Below are 25,410 nucleotides of genomic sequence, written 5' to 3'. Positions count from 1 at the left end.
AACTGGTCTGGGTGGGAAACAAAGTAACATCCATCCTTGCTGTACAGGGACGGTTGTATGTAGTTTCCAGGACCCAAGCGTTTCTGGGAGTGGGACCTAGGGACCCCTAACGGGGCCTGATGGTGAGAGTGAAGTGCCCCCAGACCCTAGGGCCAGATTATGTCACTCAAGCCCCAGCAGCTGGTAAACCTGGTACGGGGGTGCTCTTCTGGCCTTGTGGTAGAGCAGAGGGCTTCTTTCTGCCCCCTTTTCCTTGCCACCCGCCCCCCAGAAAGTCCCAGTAGAATCCCCTACTGAGCTGCAGTTTGCCCAAGCCCCTCTACATCGGTTGTGACTTCTGGCTGCACCTGCTGCATTGGCACCTCCCAGGCTCACCTTGATGGCTGCATGCACACACTCTTAACTTGCCAGCTTCCAGTTGGGTTTGACCAACAGGTGAGACCAGACTGGAGTTTGAAGGGCCGGGAGAGAGAGAAGTTGGGGTATTGCATCTCCGGGCCATTCCTGCACCACACAATGTCTGAATGGCTACGGGGCTCGGGGTTGGGGGATGGAGCTACAGTTCTCCCTCAGTTCCAGTAGTAACGCCCCTCACCAGGACTCCCCAGCTTCCCGGAAGAGCTCCTTACCCTCCCTTACTGGTTTCCCATCGCTTGGTCTACACTGTAGACGTTTGACTCTTCTTGCTTACCCTGTCTGGGTGTGTTTCTTCACCTGACAGTACCTTAACATGTTGGAGATAAAAATGATACCAGCAAGCTCTTCTAAGCTCTGCCCCTTTTCTTGTGTCTCCAGTCGGTGGCCCCAAACCAGCAAGATCTGCATCACCTGGTACTTGTTAAAAATGCAAATCCCTCCTGAGTCAGAAATGGGGTGCTGCCCCAACAGTGGTGCCGATCCTGCACTTGGATCCCGAGACGCAGTGCAGTCAGGGCGTTTAGGCTCCTGTGTTCCTGCCCTGTCGTGCTTTATATCAAGCAGGGCCATGTGCTTTTTGCCTCTCCTTCCCAAGAGAGGCAGCTCTGATGGCGTGTCTGGAGTCTGGGCTTCTCAGTGACCTCACTTAAAAACAGCCAGCCAGTTTATTAACCATTTGCTCAGTAGAAGTTTAATGGAGAAATATCTGTTTAAAACAATCCGTCCAAAAGAACAACTCTTTTACAAACAAGTTATGGCAGTGACAAGTCAAAACCCCAGGCTTGATTTCCTGTTCCTTTGACCCACCCCTGGAAGAAGAAAGGGGAGTGAGAAGGAAAGATGGGGTCGTTTATATGTTAGCTGGAGGAATTACAAAAATACACTCTGATGTAGCAACAAGGTTATCATGAAACATGCCATGGGGGGGTGAGGGAGTAGGGGTTGGATGGGGAGGTTCTCCGCCCTGGGGACGGGAACGGGGACCAGGAGGCAAAGCCTGCCTCAGTGCCTTGGGAAAGGAGTCCCGATTCCCAACTGGCAGGTCTGGGGCTGGAGACATGCTGTTTTGGGGATCACTTGGACACCTGGGGAGACAGAAATGATTAAAATGACAAACCCAATAGCTTCTCTGACCTTTCAATCCTATTCGCCTGAGCAATAGCAGGGAGGCACTGAAAAGCTTATCAACCAAATAAAGAGCTTTTAAAGCAGCAAGTAAGGTTCCCTAATTTCCTCTATATACCTGATTTTTCTGGCCTCAAGTCTACTGGCAGGACTCACAAAATAAAGAGGAGCTCTGTGAGCTGGGACTTGAAAGGCATAGCAGAGGCCCCATGTCCAGAAACAGCTCTCTGATCCCTGGTTTTTGGAATCCATGTGCAGTAATTTCATTTCTTGAGGCTAAATAGTGTCCTCATTTATAGCTCTTACCTGGCTCTGTAAACCGGATTTCAACAGTTCCTCACTATGAATGAATCTGCTCATTTTCCACTGTCAGGAAGGGTCAAGGTGTGGGGCAGAAGATAGAGAAGAAGAGGGACAGGGAAAGGGACAGGAACTAGACACCCCCTGGCACAGTTCTGTCTAGGACTGGACCTGCATGTCAATGTCCCTCCTTCCTAACACATCATTACACCTTCTGAGTAGGGTTCTTTATCCCATTTCGGTGTTAGGAGGCCCCACTTCCTGAGCCTTCCAAGTATAGGTTGGTGTTGGGTATCTCAGAAGTCCAGAACAGCCTGGCATCAGGACCCCCCACGATGGAGACATCTCGGGCATGTGTAGGGCTGGTTGGGGTGTGCGCGTAGGTGAATGAAAATAGGATTTAAGCTGCCTGGTGTGGACTCGTAAGTACATATTCCTATTGGCACTCAGCCACCATGAACATGAGCAAAAAAAGGAAACAGAGAGACGGCTGCAGAAAGAGGAAGGAGAACAATCAATGATAGACCCAGTTGAGCTGGTTAACGTTTCCAATGGTTCCGTCAAGAACTTTATATCTTGAGCAAAGCAGCAGACAAAAGCTAGTTACCAGTTACGGTTCACTGCCTCTCAGCTGGAACTTTAATAGAAAACTAGCAAAATCAGTTGTCTGAATAGGAGCTGAAATCTCTCTCTCTCTCTCTTCTTTTTTTCTTTTTAAATTGATTCCTGCTAATGTGACTGGTTTTAAACTGTCTTTAGGTAAAGAAAATAATTGTGGTTCGGAATTAGACAAGAGCCTCAGTGTTCCTTCAGAGCCACTTTAAGAAGAAAGAATGTCTTAGATTTGAAAGAATTCAATCCATGCCCCTTCTGAAAGATATACTGTGTTAGGTACTGTGCAAATATGGCTTAGGAAGAAACAGGATGCTTGTGAAGGATCCAAGAGTATGACTTCAAAAACGGTGCGGATTAATTCAGGGCCTTTGGAGATTAGTCATTCTGCTAAAATACACATGGCCGCCTTCTCCTCACAACTTAATACCGACATCTGTTTGGCAATGGGCCTTCTGCAAACCAGCATACCTGCAAAGATCTATGTGGGCTGTCCCTATGCTGAATTGTGGGTGCCAAAGATTAACATTTTTATTAATACGTTTTGAAGAGTATTAATGATCTGGCTACCTTTGACACATGGGAAGCAAAATAAAACAGCATATGTAGACTTTTTTTCTTTTTTTTAATGCCCCGAGTCAGGGAAAAGCCCCTCTTGGGTAATGTTTGGGGAATGTTTTTGACCAAATGATTAGTTTTTTTCCATTAGGGTAATTTCTAGACAGTTAAAGAAGAGGTATGAGGCTCTGTAGATAATCAAATTCCCATATATGAATTAAGGCACACATGCTTGATGGGTGGGATTTTCTTAGATTTTTCAGAAAATTCTACTGAGCTAGTTTCCTATACCATTTGAAGTTCTGTACAGGTTGTTGGGCTGGGGAAAGCGGAGTTTGTAATGACTGGGCAATAAATTAGGAGTTTTGATGTTTTTTTACCTGATTTGTAATACAGGGCATGTATAAGCATTCCCACGGTGGGGGGGGGGGGGGGCGGAGAACAGGAGGGAGAGAGGACTAAAAGCAAGCAAGGAAGCAAACAAAAATAAAACAAAAATGGCCCCTGGGAAGAAGTGAAGTGAAGAAAGATGCCGATCTCTTAGTCTCTGTCTAAAACTACTTGGTCAGGTGGGCCACATTCTCCACACCTTGCTCAGTGATGTTGCCACTGACCTCAGGGACTCAGTCCATCACTGGCAAGGTGCCAGGATGGACAAATGAGGAGTGGAAGAGAGAAAAGCTGAAAGTGTAACTCCTGGTCCTAATGAGAACTTCTTGACAGGTGGAAGGTGGGAAAGGGCAGTGGTTTCCGTGGAATGCAGCCCCCTTGAGATACAGGAGGTAGGAGAGTAGAGAGCTAATTTGTCTTCGAAGGTGAAATAGCAACATCATGGCCACAGAAATCAGACCGCAAATGGCTAGGGGTAGGTCCAGCTATAGGTTCTTAGAGATGGTCTCTGAAGAAAGGTGAACTGAATGGTTGCTATGGCAACTGGATAGGCAGATTAGTCCACTTAACTGTCCCCATAGTAACTGAGCTCCTGGAGAGCTATAGAGGAATTAGTTATCTTAACATGCTACTATTATCCCCATGGTAACCAATCTCTAAATGGCAGTGGTCAGCCTTAAGCAACAATGCTAGGGAAATCTTTGCTCCCTAGAGAAGGGGTGGGTAGGAGGCGGGTGGGAGGGTGGGGAGGGAGGTGAATATAAACCTCCCCCGCCTCCCAGGAGCCGAACACCTTGAGGCGGTGTGCGGTGTGTGTATGTATTTGGGGGCTAATGTGCTTCCAGGCGTGGGAGGAAGGCTAAGACAGTTGGGTATATAAGGTTTCTTTTTACCCCAAGCTCATTCACACCCAACTCACTCATGGGTTGAAAGGGACGCGGTGCAGCTGGGAAGGGCTCCCCTTCCGGCTACACATGACCATTCTGATTCAGGGTGCGCCGGCGCTGGCTGGACTGCATGCTCAGGACCAGGTACTGCCTCATAAACTCACTGAACCGCTTCTGGTTGGCCAACTTCCGGGCCGACTTCCGGGCCCCGGTGAAACCCCCAAACCTCTTCTGCAGCTGCTTCTGCTCCATGTCTCCAGCATCATCCATGCCAGGCTCTGTCTCTTTCTGGGCTGGGATGAGGCTCCTGATGCGAGGCATACGCTTCAGCTCCATCTCGGGGGCGCTTGGCTGGTAAAGGGCAGCTGCCACGTGCTCTGGGTCAGCAGGGCTGAGCTGCCAGGAGCCCCTGGCCATGACCTTGGTGCATGGAGTCCAGAGAGGGCTGCTGAAGACCTTCCCTTCACACTCAAGGATGCACACCTGCAAAGACAGAGGTGGGAGAAAGGAGGATTGGGAATGTCTCTCTGTCCAAGGCAATGAGATAAAGTCCTTCCACTGGATACAAAGTCCGCATCTGTACCAATGCAAGTGATTCTGAAGCATCTCTTTATTAAGGACCGTGTAGCGCTTTCACATGGCATTACTTAAGTTCATAGAATTTCAGAGTTGCAGAGATACAGAAAATTATCTGCCTCAGCTCTGTCATTTCACAAATGAAGAAACTCAGGGCTCAGAGAGGTGAGATTAATTCACCCAGGTGACACAGAAAGTCAATGCAGAATGAGTGCCCCAAGCTACACCCAGTTAGAGCCCTAGCTGAGTTTTAGGAGCCAAGAACAACTCACAAGGGTCACCCATAAAGAAAAATTTTATTTTGTTCTCTTATCAGGCTTGAGAGAGGCCAGTTGGTTTAAGAAGGTGGGGATGTCAAAGCATGTACTTAAATCTGCATGGCTATTTTAAGATCACCATGTTAAGATGAACCCTGTGTTGTTCATTTTTCATCCCATATATACTAGTTATCATTACCTGGGCTTCAGTCATGGAAAATGAGGCTCAAGATCCTTTGGAAGGTAGGCAGGTTGGCATTAAGGTTTAGCTGGGGAAGAGGGGCCAACAGATGCTATTCAGTGGACCTGCCAGGCCCCTGGCAACTTCTGGTGCTGCTCTGTCTCTGCAAGTGTCTCCCACTTCTAGTCTAGACCAAGAGGCTGACCGTGATGTTTCCACACCCCTCCTGAATGGTCTTGGCCTTGGCCCTGCCTCCCATATTCCTATCTCTGATTAGGTCTTTTGGAAGCATCTAACCTCCAACTTCTCTTAATATTGCTGTTTTGGCTTCACCCCAAATGCTTCTCTGTGTTTCTGTCCTCAGCCAGATGAAAAATTCCACTTTAACTTGACCTTGTCGTCATGGGCAGCCATGGAGCTCTTCATCAAACCTTGGAGCTCTTACCTGGCTTACAGGGCATCAAGAGTTACTGCTCTGTCTGGACAGCTGTGGGACATCAGGAGACTGGTGTGTGTGGCTGGTACCCCCTATCTGGGCAGCGAAACCCTAACCCTGGTGTTCAGAGCAGCATAGATGCCAATATGGGCAAAGTTTCCAACCTGATCCCTAACCAAGGAGTGCGATGTGCCTGCAGCAAAGTCATACACCTTACAGCCATCCCACCAAACCCCTCAAAACGGCTCCTCCAGTCCTACTTCTCCTACAACTCCTACTTCTCCTCCTACAACTCTTTACCATCCCTGACCCTGACCCTCTTTTGTCCCCATCAAGCTTCTCCAAGATGTGGTCTGCACTCATGCCTCCGTCTCAGCATCTTCCATTTTTGCCTCATCTCCTTGCAATCTGCTTCCCGCTCTCATCTTCCACTACCTGCCTTCTCCAAGACCACCAGTGAATTCACAGTCACCAGGTACAATTAGGCCTCATTCTCAGACTGTGCTGCCTTTGACAATGCAGACCACACCCTCCTGAAATTTCTCTGACACTGCACTCACCTCTCAGACTGTTTGTGCTCTTTATTCCTGTATTCCTAAGATTCTACCTTTAAGATCCTTTTCATCTCTCTTTACAATCTGCCCCTTGGTGACTGTTCATTGCTGTGATTTTGGTCATTTCTTTCAGGGGATCCTGGGTCTGTACATCCAGCACCTGACATCTATTGAATTCTCTACACTTCCCTGATCCCTATCTGGTACGTCCACCAAAGTGTCTGACTAGCACTTTAAATGCAATTTGTTAAGAATTCCCTTCCTGGGGGCACCTGAGTGGCTCAGTGGGTTAAGCCTCTGCCTTCGGCTCAGGTCATGATCCCAGGGTCCTGGGACTGAGCCCTGCATCAGGCTCTCTGCTCAGCGGGAAGCCTGCTTCCTCCTCTCTCTCTGCCTGCCTCTCTGCCTACTTGTGATCTCTGTCTGTCAAATAAGTAAATAAAAAAAATTCCCTTCTGGGGCAGAGACTGCCAGTTGTCCATTCCATACTCATCTCCCCTCTTCCTTCTTAACAGAACGCTTGCTTTTTTCCTGAAGACCACCCATAAGTTTCTCAAACACCTTTGTAGCTGGAGGTGGTCGCTGACATATACCTGGAAGTGACCAGGCGTGGCTTCTGGGAAAGCAGAAGGCTGACTTACCTGGGGAAGGCATCCTTTTCTCCTTCTTTCTTCCCTTCCTCCAGGCTCCTGCTTAGAATGTGGATATTTTGGCGGGTGCTCAACTGGCTATTTTGATGTCTTGAAGTGACTCAGGGGACGGAAGCCCTGTGACAGGGGCACCCGTATAAAGGTAAAGTAGAAAGAGAAGGAGCCTGGGCATTGTGGCAGAGCTGTCATACTGGCCCTGAATTGTCTACCTCCCAACTTCCTCACAAGGAACCAAATCTCCATCTTATTAAGCCACTGTCAATTTAGGTCTTTCTTACTAGCAGGCGAATTTAATTATCTGATATACAGTCTTCCCCTTAAGTCTGCTCTTCTGCTTGGTCTGGGTGTGAATTCAAATCCTCTCAGAACTTATTTATTTGAGAGTGAGAATGAGAGAGTGGGGGTGGCGGCAGGCAGAAGGAGAGGGAGACTAGCAGACTCCGTGCTGAGTGTGGAGCCTGATGCCAGGTGGGGCTTGATCCCATGACCCTGAGATCATGACCTGAGCTGAAATCAAGAGTCAGATGCTTAACAAACTGAGCCACCAGGGCGCCCCTTAGAGTTTTGGACGTTGGGGAGAGTATGTGCTAGGGGGAGTGCCGAGAATTGTGTAAGACTGATGATTCAAAGACCTGTATCCCTGAAGCAAACAATACATTATGTGTTAATTAAAAAAAAAAAAAAAAAGACAGAATTCAAGAGCCAGTTAAATTCCTGAGGAATTAGAACAGGGTTTAAAACTTATTTTTTACAAAGCTCAGGTAATCCTGGGCTACCTGTGTAGGTTTGGAAACCCCTGACATAGTCCATGTTCTCATGTTATGATGAGGTTCAGTAACGCGTCCCAAACTACACTGTTAGACAAGATATTACCCGAACAAGAACCCAAATGTCTTGAGTTCCAACCCAGGACATCTCCTATTCCATGAGCTCTGTGCCCTTGCAAGGCAAATCAGTACACATGAGTACAAGAGTAAGGATTTTGCGAGACTAAAACATAAAGCTCTGATGGGAAAAGTGCTCGTTTTCTGCCGGACCAGAGAGGAGAAAGAGACAGAAGCCAGTGGGAGTGCTGCTCTTCTTCACCGATAAGCTTTCTAAGGTGCAGCCCTTGTGGGAGCCCCCCCGCCGGCTCGCCAGAGGTAGTGACGGTGGTCCCTGCTGAGACACACGTCGTGAGCATGTCTTTTCCATTTCGACTTTCCTCAGAGATGCTGACAGAACTAGTATCAGTTCCAACTCAGCAGAGTGATGTAGAGAAATCCCCTTATCACACCCACAGTGTCACTGGGTATGAAAGAATGAATGGGAAGCAGCTTCCATAGGTGGGGAGGGCAGACCTGAACACAAAGGTAGCTACAAACCTGGGGGTTCTTCAAGACTGCTGCTGGTTTGTTAGAACGCAGATCCTTAATCTATACTCCTGGAGATGCTCATCTAGTAAGTCCAGGGTGGGGCCCAGGAATCGGCATTTTTTAGCAAACACCCAGGTGAGTCTGAGGCTGGACTGGACTTTGAAAATTCCTACTTTGGAACTTGCCTTGAGGAGGAATGGGTCATCCCACAATACAGCGGTCAGAGTCTCCTTCAGAGGGAGGGTTGCTTGGGTCTGTATTTAGCTTGCTCCTGAAATACTTTGAAGAAAAGCAGGTAGAACCAACTTGTACGCTCTTTCAGATCATCATCCTACTGGCTGATTACTCTAAAGCCCTGGGTGTCTAGTGGGGGCAATTTTGTCCCCAGGGGATATTTGGCCATGTCTGGAGACATTTATGGTTGTTATAGGGTGGGTGGGGGAAGGGATATGCTACTGCTAGCCGACGAGCAGAGGCTGGGGATGCTGGCCAACAGCCTACACCGTGCGGATCAGCAAACAGTCTACACTGTGCGGGTCAGCCTCCTGTAATTATCCAGCCTGAAGTGTCCGCAACAGCGAGTGTGAGGAGTCCTACTCTACAGGGTCAAGGGGAGAGCAGGAAGGCACGGGGAGCACTGGGAAAGCCAGCAGAAGGGTAAAACTTTGGAGCTCACATGGACTTGGAGCAGACTTGGTCCACTACCCGCAGAATAGGAGCCCCAAATGCTTGTGGAACGATTCTGCTCCTTCCATTTACAAGAACAGGTGGAGGTTGTTAAGCCTAGAGGCTATTAGATCTTCTGTGAGCCCCTGGGTTGCTAAGCCCAGATGGTAATTAGATTAGGTGTCAATCAGAGAAAATGCAAATCTATGATCAAACCAGATGCATGGTCTATACAGAGACTCAACATACTGTTAGAGGAATTAGATGCGAACAAAATCATCTCAACTCTTGATTTAGGAGAAGGTTTTGGGCAAATGCGAGGAAGCCAAATTCACAACAGCATTTGTAGCAGCAGATGGACAAATGAGCTTAATGCCTAACCCTCCGGTCTAAGGGACCCACCGGCCTCTTTCCAAAGACTGGTTAATGGCCTAGTAAGTGAGCTAGACACATTTCCCAGCCCACACGGATGACATTGCTATATTAAGCCAGAGCGTGGATGAGCATCTGGAAAGTCTCAGATTGGTGCCAAATTGATCTGTAAAGCTGGGTTTGTGAGGAAACTGAGCAAAGGGCCGTTGGATGTCTGGGATCGAACATTAGGGAAACAGAGGCACGTGAGCCCATTGGAAGGAAAAGAAGAGGCTCATCGAGATTGCCAAGTTTCTGCCCCTAAAGAATCAAATCACTTCTGACCAAGAGATATTTGGGAGCTACTTCTGTAGGAGGTTCTGCTAGAATGTCTGAGGGCTAACACTAGCAGGGAGGCAGATGAATAGTGCAAGAGAAAAACATATTATGAACTCCTACTGCAAATCAACTAGTAAGAGTTTTCATGTATTGAAGGGAGGGTAGAAAGCACTAGAAGTTAGTTTCTTTTGCTATTAATCGAGTTTCAGGAAGTTGTAAATTAATTTCCCAGGCCTTGAGGGTTACCTTCTCATTTGCCTCTAAAAACAACTCGGTGAATCTAGTTGTTTGAACATAAGCTGATGGCATAAGCACCATTCATAATTAAGTGGAAGGATGCCCAAGACATCGCAATGAGTTTGGGTGTATGAGTCATTTACCGACCAGAATGATAGTCTAACAAAAAGCCAGCCATACTTGGACCATTGATCTGGAGTGAGAAACATGGAACTTCTTGATAAAGCCAAGGATGTCAGGGGTCCGGGGAATAGCTCAGTATTACATAATTTAGTGGCGGGATTGGGAAGGTGATCCTTGCTGAAACATCTAAGTTCCCCCAGCCCCCATAATTCACAGAGTTGGAAAAGGCTTGCAAGATTTGGAAATGCAATGCGGTTGCCAACATTCTAGGCATTTCATCAAACTTTTAAAAGTAGGTTAAAAGCGAATACAAACTAGAAACAAAACAACCAGGCAGTCAGGTCCTCTGAGGGTCAGCAGGCACTTTGAAGGATTTATCCCTCGCTGTGAGGCTCTAACTGGCCATTTTCTGGCCTGTTTCAAAGAAGAATCTATCAGTGTTGTCTGGACCCCTGAGATTTTAGGTGGTAGGGAGGGATGGAAACACGCTCCAGATTCTCTTGCATCTGCAAGGTATGGACCCATTAGGAGACTAAGTAAGGGTCTTGTAGTCTTGGAATTTCCATAGCTCTTTGTCAGGCTCTGTGCCATGCACTGTGGATCCCCAGCACAATCAGAAAAGGACGCTCATACTTTATGGTGAGAGACTAGCAGACACAGGTATCTGTGAGGATACAAAGGAGCGAGGGGTTGGCTGTACTGGGGGCTTTGGAGAATGAGCACAGTGTTCTCACAGGTGAAGTTTAATCTGAGTTTTGAAGTAGGAGTATTGGATGAAGGAGGAGGGAGAGGAGGAGGGGGTCACTTGTGTTTACGGAGTGGGGAGAGGAACAGGAACCCAACAGGAAGTAGAAAAAGAGGAGGCAGAACTGTGCATAACTTTCCGTCTCGTCTAGTTGGCAAATTGAGAATTGAGCAGGGTGGTGATTATCAGATTATCAACCGGTCACTGGTTTACACATAAAGTAAGTTGTCTGCTCTGTTTACTAAGACCATGGAAAAGTAGTTTGTAGATGCACTTTTAAACCTCTCTGAGCTGCACAGCAAAGGCCTGTGAGTCTTCTGTATTCCCCCCAAACTCAGTTTTCTCAGTTCCTTATATGCCACTTGCCTCCGGGCCATGTATTTGCTTGGGTGCTCCCTGCCTCGCTCCACCCCCTGGAGCACTCTCCCTGCCTCTCCGCTCCCATTCCTTAGGTCTCCTTAGACATGTCTGTTCCTCTAAAAGCCCCAAAAGTCTAGGATGGGGGCTGCTGCTCTGTGCTTCCCCAGCACCCAATAATTAATCCCTCTTGGAGGGATTGTGGGATCTTCTTTCCCACTGCTTGCAAACTCCATTCGTCTGCTTACCTTTGGATCCCTTGGCCTGGCTCTGGTCTTGGCATACAGCAAATGCTCAGAAAAACCACAATGGATGAATGAGAAGGAAGTATAAACTTTGGATGGGTTATTTGGGGATGCTCTTCATGACATGGTAGTTATTATTGTTCAGAAAATCGGCTCAAAAACCACTGAGCAGGTGTGGGAAGAGCTTGGTGTTTGGGTCTGTAGGGGCTGCATCTGCTCATTGTTGGTGAGTTAGCCCATGTGAAGGTATGATCTATGTTTGAACACTTGCTTAAGGGACTGTCGTTACTTTTGGTTGTTTTTAAAGGCTGAGGAGTTTGAGGGACGCCTGGGAGGCTCAATCAGTTAAGTGGCTGGCTTGGGCTCAGGTGGTGATCCTGGGGTCCTGGGATTGAACCCTGCATTGGGGCTCCCAGCTCAGCTAGGAGTCTGCTTCTGCTTCTTCCTCTGAACTTCTCCCTGCTTGGGCTAGTGCTCTTCCTCTCAAATGAATAAATAAAAACATCTTTAAAAAAATAAATCTTAAAAAAATAAAGATTGAAGGGTTTGAAATATGACATCTTTTTTTTTTAGAGATTTAATTTATTTGACAGAGAGAAACAGCAAGAGAGGGAACACAAGCAGTGGAGAGGGAGAGGGAGAAGCAGGCTCCCCTCTGAGCAGGGACCCTGATGCGGGGCTCGATCTCAGGGCCCTGGGATCACGACCTGAGCCAAAGGCAGATGCTTAAAGACTGAGCCACCCAGGCACCTCCAAATATGACATCTTTTGAAAGAAGTTTGACTACCAAGAAAAAATAATTGGGTTATACTGAATGTCATAGAGGAATAACTATTTAGACTGACATGAACGCATTGAGAAAGCAGTCTATTTAGTGAGAAGAAATCTAATGCCAGATTTGCACCTCAAATTCAAACCTTAAAGTATGAGGAAACATTTAGGGGTTCATTGTGGAATTATCTATAATACCAAAAATGGAGGGCAACGTACATGTTCAATAGGAGGGGAAGAGTTAGACAAACTAAGCCGTATTCATAGAAAGAAAGAACTTAAAGTAAAATAACATGGGGAAATTATGCTGGTATAATATAGCAAGTAAAAAAACTAGGGTTCTTTCTCTGACAGGTGGGATTAAAGGTAATTTTCTTTCTTACAGGCTTCTCTGAATTTGCCAAATTCTCCAAAATGAGTGTGCATTACTTTAATAATGGGAACAAAATAGCTTCACACGTAGGCCTTTATTTGAATGTGGAAAAGTGGAAAGATGTCAGGGTGTGCACTTAGAAGATGTGGAGGCCCAACTTCTGGGGCCTGCTGACCACGTGACACCAGGTGAGTCATGTGACCTCTGGGCAAGGCTGGAACTTCTCATTCTGGGTCTGGAGGAAGGCGGGAGGAGAAGAGGGGGATGCTCCAGGGCCTACCTCAAGGCTGAAGCTGTCGAGAGCCGGGCGGAGCTTCTCTCGGCAGGTCAGACAGTCCTTCTGGCAGCTGCCCGACACACTGGAGAAGAGGCTGAGCAGCAGGAGGTCACAAAGCAGGATTTTCATGCTGCAGGAGCAGGAAGGGGGGGCTAAAATGCTAAAACACAAGAGAGGATGGGCGGCCATTAGAAGAGCCATTCTGTGGGGCCCTCACATGGGGGGATGCACCAGAGGAGATAGCACCAGAGCCCAAGATTCCCCTCCCAGAAGGAGGTGGGTCAGCAAAGATACAGGGGGCCTGCCCCTTGGGGCAGGGGCTAGTGTCTGGGCTCCTAGGGAGAGCACCCTTGTGATCCCTGCCACCTGGCTGGCTTCAACCTGCGTAAGCGTTTCCAGGGAGCTAAAGGCCTCACTTTGCCACTTACCAGTGTGTGACCTAAGATGGTCTCTCCAAGCTTCAGTTTTCATAGCTATGAAAGGGGAATGGCGGTACCTGTCTTGGCACAGGGCGGTTGCCAAGACTTCAGATCTGTAAGGGAAGGTTTGCAAAGTGCCTTGCGAGAGTGAGATTTATGAATGACTTGTGTACTTTTTTGTCTCTCCCCCCCGCCAGCCTTCTGTCTCAGCAGGGACCTCTCTGCTCCGGGCCCTTTGTCTGTTTCCTGGGCAAGGTGTGAGCTAGCTTCCTGATCCCAGGGCCTCTGTGCTCACTACTTTCGTCCATGCAAAACACCGGTCTGGGTGTGTGTGGTTCTTTATTGAAAAATGAACCAAGAGGTGAAGATAATAGCTCCAACCATCATTAGTTAGATCAGTCATTGACATTCTTTTTTTTTTTTTTTTAAGATTTTATTTATTCATTTGACAGACAGAGATCACAAGTAGGCAGAGAGGCAGGCAGAGAGAAAGGGGGAAGCAGGCTCCCTGCTGAGCAGAGAGCCCGATGTGGGGCTTGATTCCAGGACTCCGAGATCATGACCTGAGCTGAAGGCAGAGGCTTTAACCCACTGAGCGACCCAGGCACCCTGTCATTGACATTCTTTATGTGGGATTGCCTGAGAGATGTACAGTTTTTCCTGCTTCTCTTTAAATTTACTCTGTGATCAAGCCTCCTGAATCAGAAAGCTATTTCCTTGGTCTGCATCGGTTTGTGTCCCTGTAGAAACAGCTTTACTTGGAGGATTAAGTGGAAAGGGGAGCAAGGGAACTTTCTGGGAATGTTGTGAATGTTCTTGACTGAGGTATGGGTCACAGGGGTGTGTACATTTGCTGAATCCCATGGAATTGTACATTTAAATCCTGTGCATTTCACTGTACGTAAATTTTACCTCAACAAAGAGCCCAGCCTAGAAAAATAAAAATTATTGTTTTATTGATTTTTCATCAGACTCTACTGAGAAATAAGACTTGTTCGTCAAATGTAGCCTACAGACTGGCTTCAGCATCACAAGGGATCTTGTTAGAAATCCAGAATGTAGGGTCCTAACCCCGAACCACTGAAGTTGGAGCTGCTTTTTTAGCAGGATCCTCAGGGCATCCAGATACATGCTAAAGTCTGAGAGTCCCCGGAGGAAGATGGGCGTGGAATGGAGCAAGTCAACAAAAGAAGGAAGTGGGTCCTGCAGTTGAATTCACCACTGGCCTTGTTCTGTGTCATCCAAGTAGCTTATAACAAGAGGATGTCCATGAAAAGATACTCAATCGTGTTTGTTAAGTCCATGAGGGGACATTTGAGATGGATTTTGAATGAGTAACAGTTTGCTAAGAGGAGAAAGAAGAGGACATGTGAGAGGCCCAGGAAACAGCTTTGGAAAGGCTTAGAGGTGTTAGGACCACAGCCTGCGAGGGGGTGACGAGCAGGCTGGTGTCCCAGGGCCACCTGCCTTCATGGTCTAAGGGAAGCTCCCTGTGGAAAGAGAAGTTTCGCTCAGATGGAACCAGCCCTTGTTTGCCATCCAAAGGGTTTGGGCTCTACCCTCCAAATGATGGGGGGTCCGGGGCTAATGAACAATGAAGACAAACCCCGATACAAAGAAACCTCTCATATGCATTTTCTTCTCTATCCCAAGGGCCAGTTCCTTAGCTGAGATTTCCTATCTTGGTTATTGTGATGACCTTCTAATTAGTCCAGCTAATGATCTGGACATCTCCAGATCTAAGACATCTCCAGATCTGATGACGTCACTTCATACTTAAGTCTGATGACGTCATGTCATACTTAAGCCCCACTGGGACTGCGTACTGCCCCTGCCCACGTTTTCTAACTTTGTCTCCTGTTGTTCACACTGGCATCCCCTCTGGTCCTAGTGAATCACGGAGAGTTCCCATTTCTATCCTGTCCTTAATGCCTTTGAACCTTGGCCCATGCTCTTCCTTCTGCCCAGAATACCTGTCTCCCACTCATACTGGTACACACCTCAAGAATTAGCCCCTCTGGGAAGCCAGCTCCCAAACCCTGGATGGAGCTGGATGAATTTCCTCTGCTTCAAGGCATGGGGAAGCAGCACTTCACAGTGGGAAGGAAGAGAGCCTCAGGGGCCTGTCAGCCAGGCACAACAGACCTGTGTCCCCGAGCTGTGATTCGCGTTTTCTCATCTGCTCCTCACTACAGACCGGCTGGGTCCAGATCCTGTATCGCAACTCAACCCGTCAGCTTCTCATCCGTAAAACTTGGACAATCACAGTACTTGTTTCACACGGTGATGAATGTGTTGGTATTCGTAAGCAGTTAAAACGGCTCCTGGCACATAACCAGTCCTGAATAAAAGGTTATAAAAGGAAGAGCCCAAAGCGTAGCCTTCACTGTATGATATCGTCATCGTCCCTTGCATGGCACTTGTGACATCATACTGCAAGCTTGGACTTCTGTGTCTGTTTGTCCCACTGGATGGTGACTTCTTTTTTTTTTTTTTTTTTTTTAAAGATTTTATTTATTTATTTGACAGAGAGAGAGATCACAAGTAGGCAGAGAGGCAGGCAGAGAGAGAGGAGGAAGCAGGCTCCCTGCAGAGCAGAGAGCCCGATGCGGGGCTCGATCCCAGAACCCTGAGATCATGACCTGAGCCAAAGGCAGGGGTTTAATCCACTGAGCCACCCAGGCGCCCCTGGATGGTGACTTCTGAAAGGCAGAGACCATGTTCTACAGTTCCCTGTATTTCTGGCACTTAAGAGGTGCTCAGAATGTTTGCAAAGTATCTCAGGAGCATTCTTTTTCTCCCTAGCTCACAGAGAGTTGAGGAGTGTCCAGGAGCATTGGCCACACTGGGTCCAGGAATCTAATGGCACAGGAACCGCTTCAGGATCTGTGTGACTGACGGCATGTCTCTTAGGTGAGTGTTGAGTTCGAGGGGGTTGGGGTGGGAACAGTGTTCTCCAGAGTGAGACAAGATGCCATTCTCACCCTGAGCCCCACGCACGCTCCGGCAGAAGCCTGGTTACAAGGGGCTGTGAGGCGCGATTGGAGTAGTGTCCTATGTTAAGTTTGCAGGTCAAATAGGTGTCCGTACACAAGCTATAGAAGCTCATCACGCAGGTTCTTTTGAAGAGAAAATGCGTCTTGAATTCCAAACAGCTGTCATATAAACACGTGTCTTAAACTGAGGACTGCCTATGTCTTTTGTTTAATTTGAGACTTGCCTGTCCATTTCTTATTCTACTAAATTTCAATCCTTCTCTTTGGGAGACATTTTTGTAACGTTTGTCCAGAATGGCATGGCTGTGCCCTCTCTGGGCACATGGTGGCAGTGTCTGCATGTCACAGAGGAAAGGGAAGGCTAGGAGAAGAGGGACGGGTTCCTTCCTCATACACAATTGCAATACATAATGTTTGCATAGGCTGAGCTGATAACTTGTGACAGCTGTTAATGAAATGCTCTCCGGCTGAGGTTTTTCATGAACCTCATTAACTGCGGCTACTTGCACATTCAGGAAATGCCCGGTGGATTGACTGATGCTTGTTATCTCAAATTCTGGGTAAATGGGTTTTTAGGGTGAGGTGAAGGAAAAGGATGAGCTCCTGGGACATTTAGCATGTAAAATGCGTCTGGTTGCTTTCCCGCATATAAAATGTGAGCTGTCCTTGGTTTGGCACTTGGCAAACCTTCTCGAATCTACTTGGCATTTGTGTGGCCTTCCCGGCGGGTCCACGGGACACCTCTCTTTCAGGCTCCAACCTCCCTACCCTTGCTGTCCCCCCACCCCTCACTCTGAACAAGTGACTCCATCTATTGTTTAAAACCCATCCATACCCAAAGCTCTTTATTCTCCGCAATTCCAAGAATCCTTAAAATGGGACCAGCACAGGTCTGTCTCCAAGGCTGTCATGTTTGGGTGAGGCCAATATAAGTGAAAGCTCAAAATAAATCTAATTATCCTCACAGAGCGGGCCGTATTTTGTTTTGTTGGTACTCCTCACAACACCTAGTACCATTGTGTTCTAGGTTGAATTAGATGGTGAACTGTTCTGGAAGCTCAGTAGAAGTTTTTCATTTTTAAGAAATCTCCACAACATCGATGTGCTTTTTCTTGTAGCTCTGTGTATCAGTTAGTGCCAAGTAAGGTGAAGGGTGGGTAGCTGATTCATGATTATTAATATGTTAATATTAATATATTCATAAATATAAATAAATATACATTGAATCTTTATCCTCTGTGTGACTCTGGGCGAGTTATTTTACCTGCAAGTGTTTGTCTTCTCAACTGCAAAATGGGGATCAGGACAGGCGGTGGAGGTGGTTTATTGCAAGAAAACGACCATCAGTAAATAGAACTGCCCAGAATACGTTTGAATTTCACCTGGCTTGTATTTTGCTTGGTGAACCAAGCGAAATACACTCGGCTAACACTTCCATGTGGTGCTGCTATAATCTGGACATCTCTTATTGAATAAAGAAATGTTTAATTACCTCTTATTTCGGTAATGACACCTCATAAATTTAATTGTGCCTTGTTGCTTATGGAGATAAAATACCACTGTGTTTTAGCCTTAATCTATTTGCATGTAATCTTGCTTCCCAGGGCAATATAATTAGTTGCTTATCTGTTTGGAGGATTACGTATGAAGCTGGAAGTTAATTGAGTTTCATCTTATGGCCTCTGAGAAAGCCTGTTTAAGTTTGGTGCTTTTAGTGGAGAAGGGGGGAGGGACAGCCTTCCTGCTAGAGGCATGTACGTGTACGTCTCTGTTCTTTTCAGCAACCACGCGTGTAGATACTATTCTCTACAAGTCACAAAAGATTTTTAGATTCTTCTACAACCCTCGAACCAAGGGTTAAGAACATACTTCTTTTTGAGAGGAACGTAAGTTCACAGGGGTTAAGCAACTGGGCTAAGACCATCTAGTTTATAAATAGCAGAGCCACGACTCAAACTCTGACGTGCTGACCTCAAACGGTGTGTTCTGGAAAACCATAAACTCTACGTACTGCTATTGCTTGGAACGGTTGGCCGGTTCTGGAGGGATCTCACTGGGCCAGTTTCTGTTTGTCTTCAACCGTCATCACCTTACTCTCATATTTAGAATACGATATGCCAGGCGCTGGGCTATTTGCTTTGTAAGCTCCATCCTGTGGGGTAAGTGCTATTATCCCCATTTTACCGTTGAGAAGACAGAGCAGTAATGACTCGGAGTGGCAGAGGGGAGCCTCAAGCCCATCTGATTCCCGAACTCCTGCTCTCACTAGGCCACTCAGGGATCTCTGCTGCTGTCTGTCTCTGGGTAGGTGAGTTCATCCTAACGACCCCCTTTTATCCTGAGCTCTGAGCTCCCTCTCACCTATTGCAACGTCCTTATTGTTGCCTGTCCCTCCCAGAGGAATTTCTTATTGCCCATAGGCACAGGGGTTTGTCTTCCACATGCTTCATTTCTTTGACTCATGGTAGACAGGAGTCCTACGTGGGATTTTGCTAGTTCACCAGCTATTACCGAGGGAGGCCTCTTTAGTGGCCTTTCCTCCTCTCACTTACATTCAAAAAGGTCCTCCTTCTGCTCTGAATTTCCACCTGCAAAGAGGGAGTGAGCATAGAGGAGGTGGAGGGCAAAGCATGTCCCGCACCCCCCACAGCAGACCAAATAGGGTTGGTGCTGGTGAGCAATGAATGAGCCAGAGCCCTGTGCTTAGAAATGAGAGAGTCCTGGGCTCCAGCCTCTGCTCTCTGTTTCCCTGGGGGATCTGGAGCAAGGCCCTTTCTTTCTCCGGGCCTCAGTTTCCCCTTCTCCAGAAAGGGGTAGTTGGGTGAGATGGTTAGTATTTTTTATTTGTTAAGTGGCCAGATATTTGTGCTGTCCTGGGAAGGGGAAGCAAGAAGGGAGGAGGGAAGAGGAAGGGAAGATGAGGGTTTCCTGAGGAAGTGGCCTCAGGGCAGCAGCCCGGGCTCAAGAGAGGACCTGGAGAGGCGCAACAGACACATTTCCTGTCAGGGCTGCCTCAAGCTGGAAAGGGATCCCTCTGAACTTTGATCTTCCTGATTCTGGCCTATGGTTCCACATAGGTGGTCAAAATAATTTAAATGGATTTTTAAAAGCTTTCATTTACTTTTATATTAAAATCACTGAATGTTCTTTCATAAAGATTAGAAAATACACATAAGCCAAAGAGTCATGAATCCAGACCAGCACTCTCCAGACTTTTCTAGCCTTCTGCCCCCAGCAGTCAAACAGTTGTGAGCACATTCCCAACTGACTTGTAAGTTATATACATTCTAAAACCCACTAAAGTGCCAATTAGGAAAGATAACAAAAAATAAGGCTTCAGTTTCCCAAAGCCCAGTGGATCACAGGGGCATCCACACCCCTTTGGGAGACCCGGGGCCTAAACTCATTAGTGTTCAGCTGCAGGGATGCGAGATCCTACGAAGCTGAGGACATTTTGACACTTAGCACTACAAGCCTCCTATCATGAATGTCACACACGCTTCTTGGCTGAATGAATGAAATGATGAATGGGGGTGGGGGGTGAGGAGGAAGCACAGGACGAGTGTGGGAAGAGGGGAGCTTGGCTCTGAGCCTTGGCTGTATGATGATTCACTGACATTTTCACTCAGACTTAGACTCCTTGAGAGCAAACCTTTCACTTCATCGGCCAAGCCAGGCCCTTCAGAGCTGGGCAGGCCTCGTTTCTGCAATGCTGAGGGAGCAGCTAACAGTTGAAAAACCACAAGATCACAGAATGTCAAGACCAAACGTGATTGGAGCCTATCTAGGAAGATGCCCAGAAAATCGGCTCACCCCCCAAACTGGTGTGCCCCAGATCTCAAGGTCTGTGGTTAGTAAGAAACCCTCAGGATAGAGAGTGGGAGCACCTATAGGCGTAGAAATAAAAACGTCAAGAAAATCCAATTTGCTTAATGAGTTCTCAGCCATTGAAACTGCTCCAAGATGCTGTCGGAAGGACTCCTGTTTCCTGAGAAGGGCCCATTCCCTTCCTACAATGTCTGATGAGTAGCTCCCCCCAGACGCAGTTGCAAAATTTCTGTCCTGGGCTTCAGGAGCCATGGGGCTATGGAGTGGAGCTCATTGAACCCTGTTGATAAAAGCATAGAACACTCACCCTAACCTTCACATCCCTACCACGCCTGGATGTGCATGTGTTGGAGAGGGGATGTTAGCATAAAATAAACATGTGGACAAGTTTAGTTCACTTCCTGGCACATAGTAGGTTTCAATCAAGGCTAATTCCCTTGCCCTCCTTTTGTGGCTTTGTCCTGGCTTCCACTTCCCCTGCTGCAGCCCTCAACCCATCCAAATTCTACCTCCTTGCCTGCCCAGGTCGAATCTCTGGAATCCGGGAGCAAGTGCCCCTTCTTCCAAATTCCTCCAGCACTCGCTGTTTGGACCATGCAATTTAGGACTTAATTACATCCAACCTTGCGTTGTCCTCTAATTGTTTCACTGTGTTCGTGTTGTCTGACCCTTGCCCCCATTAACTGGTGAGCACCCTTGGCCCAAAGTGGGAGGTGTGCAGAAGCCAGGAAGGCTGCACTCAGTCCTCCCAGGGCTCAGACTCCCAGACACCGTGCGGAGCAGAGCTCTCAGCTTCAGTTTCACCACCTGCAACGCGGAGACAATGACACCAGCTCACCGGGCTGTTTGCTGGGGATAATGGGTGCAAAAGCGTGAAGATGTAAATCGTTGCATGAGCGTAAAGGGCTGTTATCATTACCTCTGTTGAATCCACCAGAACACCCCCCCCCCCCACTCCGCCTCTCCTGCCTGGTGGAGTGTGGATGATAAATAACGGATTGATTGAATGCAGAATGGCTTTGTGACAGCTCCTGTCATCAGCTCCAGAGAGCACGGGTTTGAGCCTAATCCTGCAATGACTCCCTTCATTGACAATGCAAAATCTCCCGCATTCTCTGAATCCCTGAGTACCTTCAGCCTTCCGCTGCTGAAGCAGGGGCTGTCACCCTCGCGGAGAACAGAACCGCACCCCTAAACCCCAGGCTGCAGCATAGGACCCTCGACGGGGCAGCACGCATGGGCTGGTGGAAGCTGCTCCTTTTACAGAGACGGTGGTTGAGGACGGTCTCCAGGCACCGTCGCCTGCAGAGGACTCAGCAAGCCCAGAGGAACACTGATCCTTTCTGTTCAAGGTATCACAGCATCAGTGGAAGTGTATTGACTATTTCCCTGCCTCACTTTATAAATGCGAAAAAGGAGTGTGCGTGTGGCAGCTACCCACAGGCAGTGAGAAAGAGCAGCAATTTCTTTGGGAGGTTTTGATAAGAAGCCAGGCAGTTACTTTCCCCCCATCTATGTTGAAAACTCTGGTTTAGGCTTGCTGGCAAATGCCATGCAAAGCTCATCTTTTGTTAGTCTGCCGAACAATGTTATTGGTTATAATTGGGGCAATTATGGGCTGCTCGAGGAAGCGAAACACAGATGTTTAAGCCCAGGATCAGGGTATTCAAGTCCAAAGCAGCTTGCTTTAAATAGTCCATCTCCCGAATCATCCTGCTTTACTTGAAATTCCCCCAGAACTTACCCGTGTTCAGAGTGAAATGGGGGGAGGAAGGCATGGGTATGAAGGGAGGGGAAGCGAGATATGCAGAGAGATAGAGAGAGAGAGTATTTGTGTGTGTGTGTGAGTGAGAGAGAGAAAGAGAGAGAGGGAGGGAGAGAGACGCACAAAGGAGACAGAAAAGGAGGCTGAGAAAGAACGAGAGTTTGGATGACTTCTGAACGTCATATTCAGCAGAGACCTTTAAGTGGGAGAGATGGGCAGGAGGAGAAACATGCAAAGAAAAAGAAGAAACCACCACATAATTCAGGGTCTGGAAGTCCAAGGTCATCCCTGTGGAAATCTACATGGGTCTCACACACAGTGGCCGCGTTCCGCACTGTACGGGTCGAGCGTGATGCCCCGGGTCCCACTTCCCCCACATCATTACTGTCAATTTCTATTCAGTGCATAAGGGAGAAGGGTTCCCGTAGGACGGAAAAATCCCACTCCAGATCAAGTTCAGTGGTATGCTAAAAACCAGCCTGAACACACTCCGCACTCCGAGGCAAGGAAAGAAAGGAAGTCAGCCAGAGAGAGGAATCACGCACAAGCCCCCTGCCCCAGTGCCTGCTCCTCCCCTCATCTCACTCCTGCATCCACCTTTTCCCAGCAGATAACAACGACATAGCTGGGACCACAACCGGAGAATCAAAACTTTTTCTCGTTTCCAAGTTCAGCTCCTTCTTCTGCATCTCTCTCTTCAGGATAAAAACCTCAGCCCTCCCCTCCCACCCCTTGTCTGAGCACTGAAAGTAAGAGGAATGGAGAAATAATCTTCCAGGAGGCCAGCAGCATCCACCCTGGACAAAGGAGAGAGGGTGAGGAGAGAGCCCCTGGCTGCCGTGTTCCTTCCCGGGGCTCCCAGCTGTTTGTCTTGGGGCTGGGGTTCGCATGCAGCTGCCTACCTGAGAGCTGTGGGTAGCCTGGCTCCTTCGGCTGGGAGGCTCGGTTCCGCCGTATCAGCCACACCGGCGTATATATATCCTCCCCCCACCCCACGCACAGCCCTCCCCTTCCCTGCCCACCTCGATGACACATACACACGCTGACCCCCTTAATCAAGCGAGCAGCAGAACCTACAATCCTTCCTGGCTGCTCCCTGCTCCCCCCACCCCCACCCTGGCTCTGTGCTCAGACCTGTGACACCCCCCCATCCATTCTCAAGCCTGCTTTACCTGGACTCTCTCCTGCCAGGATCCCCCAGCTGCTTTCCCTTTGCTTCCAGAGGCACGGCGAGGACTGATGGGGAGCTCTGGCAAGTCAGTCAGAAAAAAAGGCTCCTGGTGACAGTGACGAGGCGGACCCCAATCCTAGAGTCTCCTTGAACAACATTTTTGCCTGAGGAGTAAAGAAGAGGGACTGGGCAGAAGGAGGGGACTCTCACGCCAAGCTCCCACCAGCACAGAGAAGCCCAGAACTGAGCTAAGCCAAGCCCCTTCCACTGTCCCTACCCCACAGGCGGCAGTAACTAGGCCACTCAGGGGAGAGGCTCTTACCTGCCATGGGTCACGCCAGGAGGCATTTTCGCAGGTGTCCACAGCATGACACAATGTAAAATGCTGAGCCTTTATACTCAGAAGGAAGTGTCTGAAATTCTGGCTCCCCTGTCAGAACAAGTTACTTCTCTTGGGGAACCTCGGGACCTCCTTCTGTAAAATGGGTGTGATACCTCCCAGGACCGTTGTGGGGAGAAAAACGAGATTCTGTTAGTATTTGGAACATATGAGACCTTTAATAAATGAATTCTGCACCCCCTTTAACCTTTTCACATTAAATAATACCCGCCAAATCTAAAAATCCCCTGTCCACATCTAGCGTCACAACAGAGTACTTTCAAAGTTGCTGCTGAACCTTAGGGTGTCACCCCCCCTTGGAGTCTCAGATGCTGTTGAAGATGCCCGCACCTCTCAGGGCCGATCCTCCTTCCCTTCCCCGTGGGGAGGTAGTTCACGGTCAGCCCAGGCAGGCAATGCTTAGGTCCCCAGTGTCCCCAGATTACGTTGTTTTTCTCTTTGCCCCAGGCAAATTGCAACATGACTTCCTCCTTGGCTCTCCCAAAAAGATGCAAAAGTATTACAGAATCCCAAGACTTGACCCCATGTTGTGCATTCAGGTACCCTCTTGTGAGGCAAGTCTGGCTCTTTCATGGACCTGAGATCAGTGGGGAAGGATGAAAGAAATCATCTGCTTTGACTGCTTGACTGCTAACCCAAAATTGGGCTGATTTTTGTTGTTGTTGTTGTTGTTTTTCTAGGAGGGGGAGGTGATGGAGATGTTCTGGAATTAGATACTGCTGAGAGTTGCACAATATAGGGGATGTACTAAAAACCACTGAATTATGGCCTTTAAAATAGTGAATTTTATGTTATGTAAATTACATCTCGATCAAAAAAAAAAAAAAAAGAAAGTTAGCAAGTAAGAAAGCACCTGCTTCAAGGGAAGAGCAACAAGTTCTAAGAATAACATTTCCCTGCCATCTGGATTCGCAGCAAAAGGGTCTGGGAGACCAACACACCAGTAATTTCCACTTAGACCTTGATTGCCCAAAGCTTACGCTTTGTTATTACAGGTCAAAGCCACCACTATGAACTCAGAAATTAGCATGACTTGTGGTCAGTTTTACATCCTGGTGTATGGGCGGGGGGAGGGATCTGAGGCTTGGAGTTTGATTTCACATATACTGGCACAGATATTTCTGGTTGCCTTCCTGGTACTCATTCCTCTATCCTTCCTTACTAAACAGCACCCTTGATTTTATTCTAGGGGGCAATGTGTTCTGCTAAAAGGCTCCTTGTCTCAGCCTTCCTCCCAGCTCAAGGTGGCCAGTGAGAATCAAGCCGCTAGTCGTTGGGTGGGGATTCCAGGAAAGCTCTTCTAAAGGGAGTCAATTCCATTAGAAGGAGCCCCTTCTTTGTCCTCCGACCTGCCTGCCTGGAGCAAGAATGTGATGGCCGGAGCTCTAGTAGCTCTCTTGGTCATGAGACAACTTTGAGGATGAAAGCCATGAATGAAAGATGAAGCGTAGAGACAGGATGATTCTGGGTCCCTCATAAGTATGCAGATGCCACGCCAATCCTGGATTTCTGACCTCTGACTTTTTTTTTTTTTCAAAGAGAGAAACCTCAGATATCTATTTCAAATATCAGCCAGGTTTCAGTTAGCTGTTGCTTCCTAACAAGCCACACCAAAGCCAGGTGCTTGAACAGCAAATCCTTTATTTGGCTCGTGACATTGCAAATTGGCAGTTTAGGCCAGGGTCAGCAGGCTGATTCTTTTGGCTCCGTTTGGATTCCCCATGAATCTGCAGTCAGCTGGGGGCACTTCGGTTCTCCGTGTGTCTCATCCTTCACCTTCATGTGTCTCTCGTATCCCTTCAACAGGCTGGTCTGGCATGGTCTCATAGCCAGGCCGAGGTGCAAGCGCAAGCAAGTACAATCAAGCAAGGAGACAAGGTAGTATCCCTTAAGACCCAAGCTCGGAGCTGGCCATTGATAACTTTCCTATTGTTTTCAAGATTTTATTTATTTGAGAGAGAGAGTGGGAGAGATCGGGCACGAGCTGGGGGGAGGGACAGAGGGAGAGGGAGAAGCAGACTCTCTGCTGAGCAGGGAGCCTGACATGGG

At 47.9% G+C, this 25,410-nt stretch overlaps 1 protein-coding gene across 3 annotated transcripts; it reads right to left on the bottom strand.

Annotated features, from left to right (window-relative positions):
* Window positions 1–1,122: 1,122 nt before the first annotated feature.
* PNOC (prepronociceptin) lies at window positions 1,123–23,030 on the bottom strand. 3 transcript variants are annotated; one of them, XM_045997449.1, is made up of 4 exons: window positions 22,963–23,030; window positions 12,786–12,942; window positions 4,322–4,772; window positions 1,123–1,502 (listed from the first exon to the last, which is right to left on the bottom strand). In XM_045997449.1, exons 2-3 carry the CDS (start codon window positions 12,909–12,911, stop codon window positions 4,371–4,373), a joined length of 528 nt encoding a protein of 175 aa, XP_045853405.1. In that variant the 5' UTR covers window positions 12,912–12,942; window positions 22,963–23,030; the 3' UTR covers window positions 1,123–1,502; window positions 4,322–4,370. The 3 variants fall into 3 exon arrangements, with proteins under 3 accessions (XP_045853405.1, XP_045853404.1, XP_045853407.1); XM_045997448.1 differs by lacking the exon at window positions 22,963–23,030 and adding an exon at window positions 22,693–22,726; XM_045997451.1 differs by lacking the exon at window positions 22,963–23,030 and adding an exon at window positions 22,693–22,726 and having other exon boundaries at window positions 4,454–4,772.
* Window positions 23,031–25,410: the final 2,380 nt, after the last annotated feature.

This window comes from Meles meles, chromosome 2 (assembly GCF_922984935.1).
Source record: "Meles meles chromosome 2, mMelMel3.1 paternal haplotype, whole genome shotgun sequence".
In the NCBI taxonomy this organism is placed as follows: Eukaryota; Metazoa; Chordata; class Mammalia; order Carnivora; family Mustelidae; genus Meles; species Meles meles.
The sequence above is the reverse complement of the archived record's forward strand: the minus strand, read 5'-3'. Positions and strand labels throughout refer to the sequence as shown.

What these genes read in the sequence shown, in the direction of transcription:
- PNOC (XM_045997449.1), bottom strand. Translation starts at nt 12,911, where the DNA reads ATGAAAATCCTGCTTTGTGACCTCCTGCTGCTCAGCCTCTTCTCCAGT. An exon ending in TCGACAGCTTCAGCCTTGAG is followed by an intron (nt 4,773 to 12,785) that starts GTAGGCCCTGGA and finishes CTGTCTTTGCAG; the next exon opens with GTGTGCATCCTTGAGTGTGA.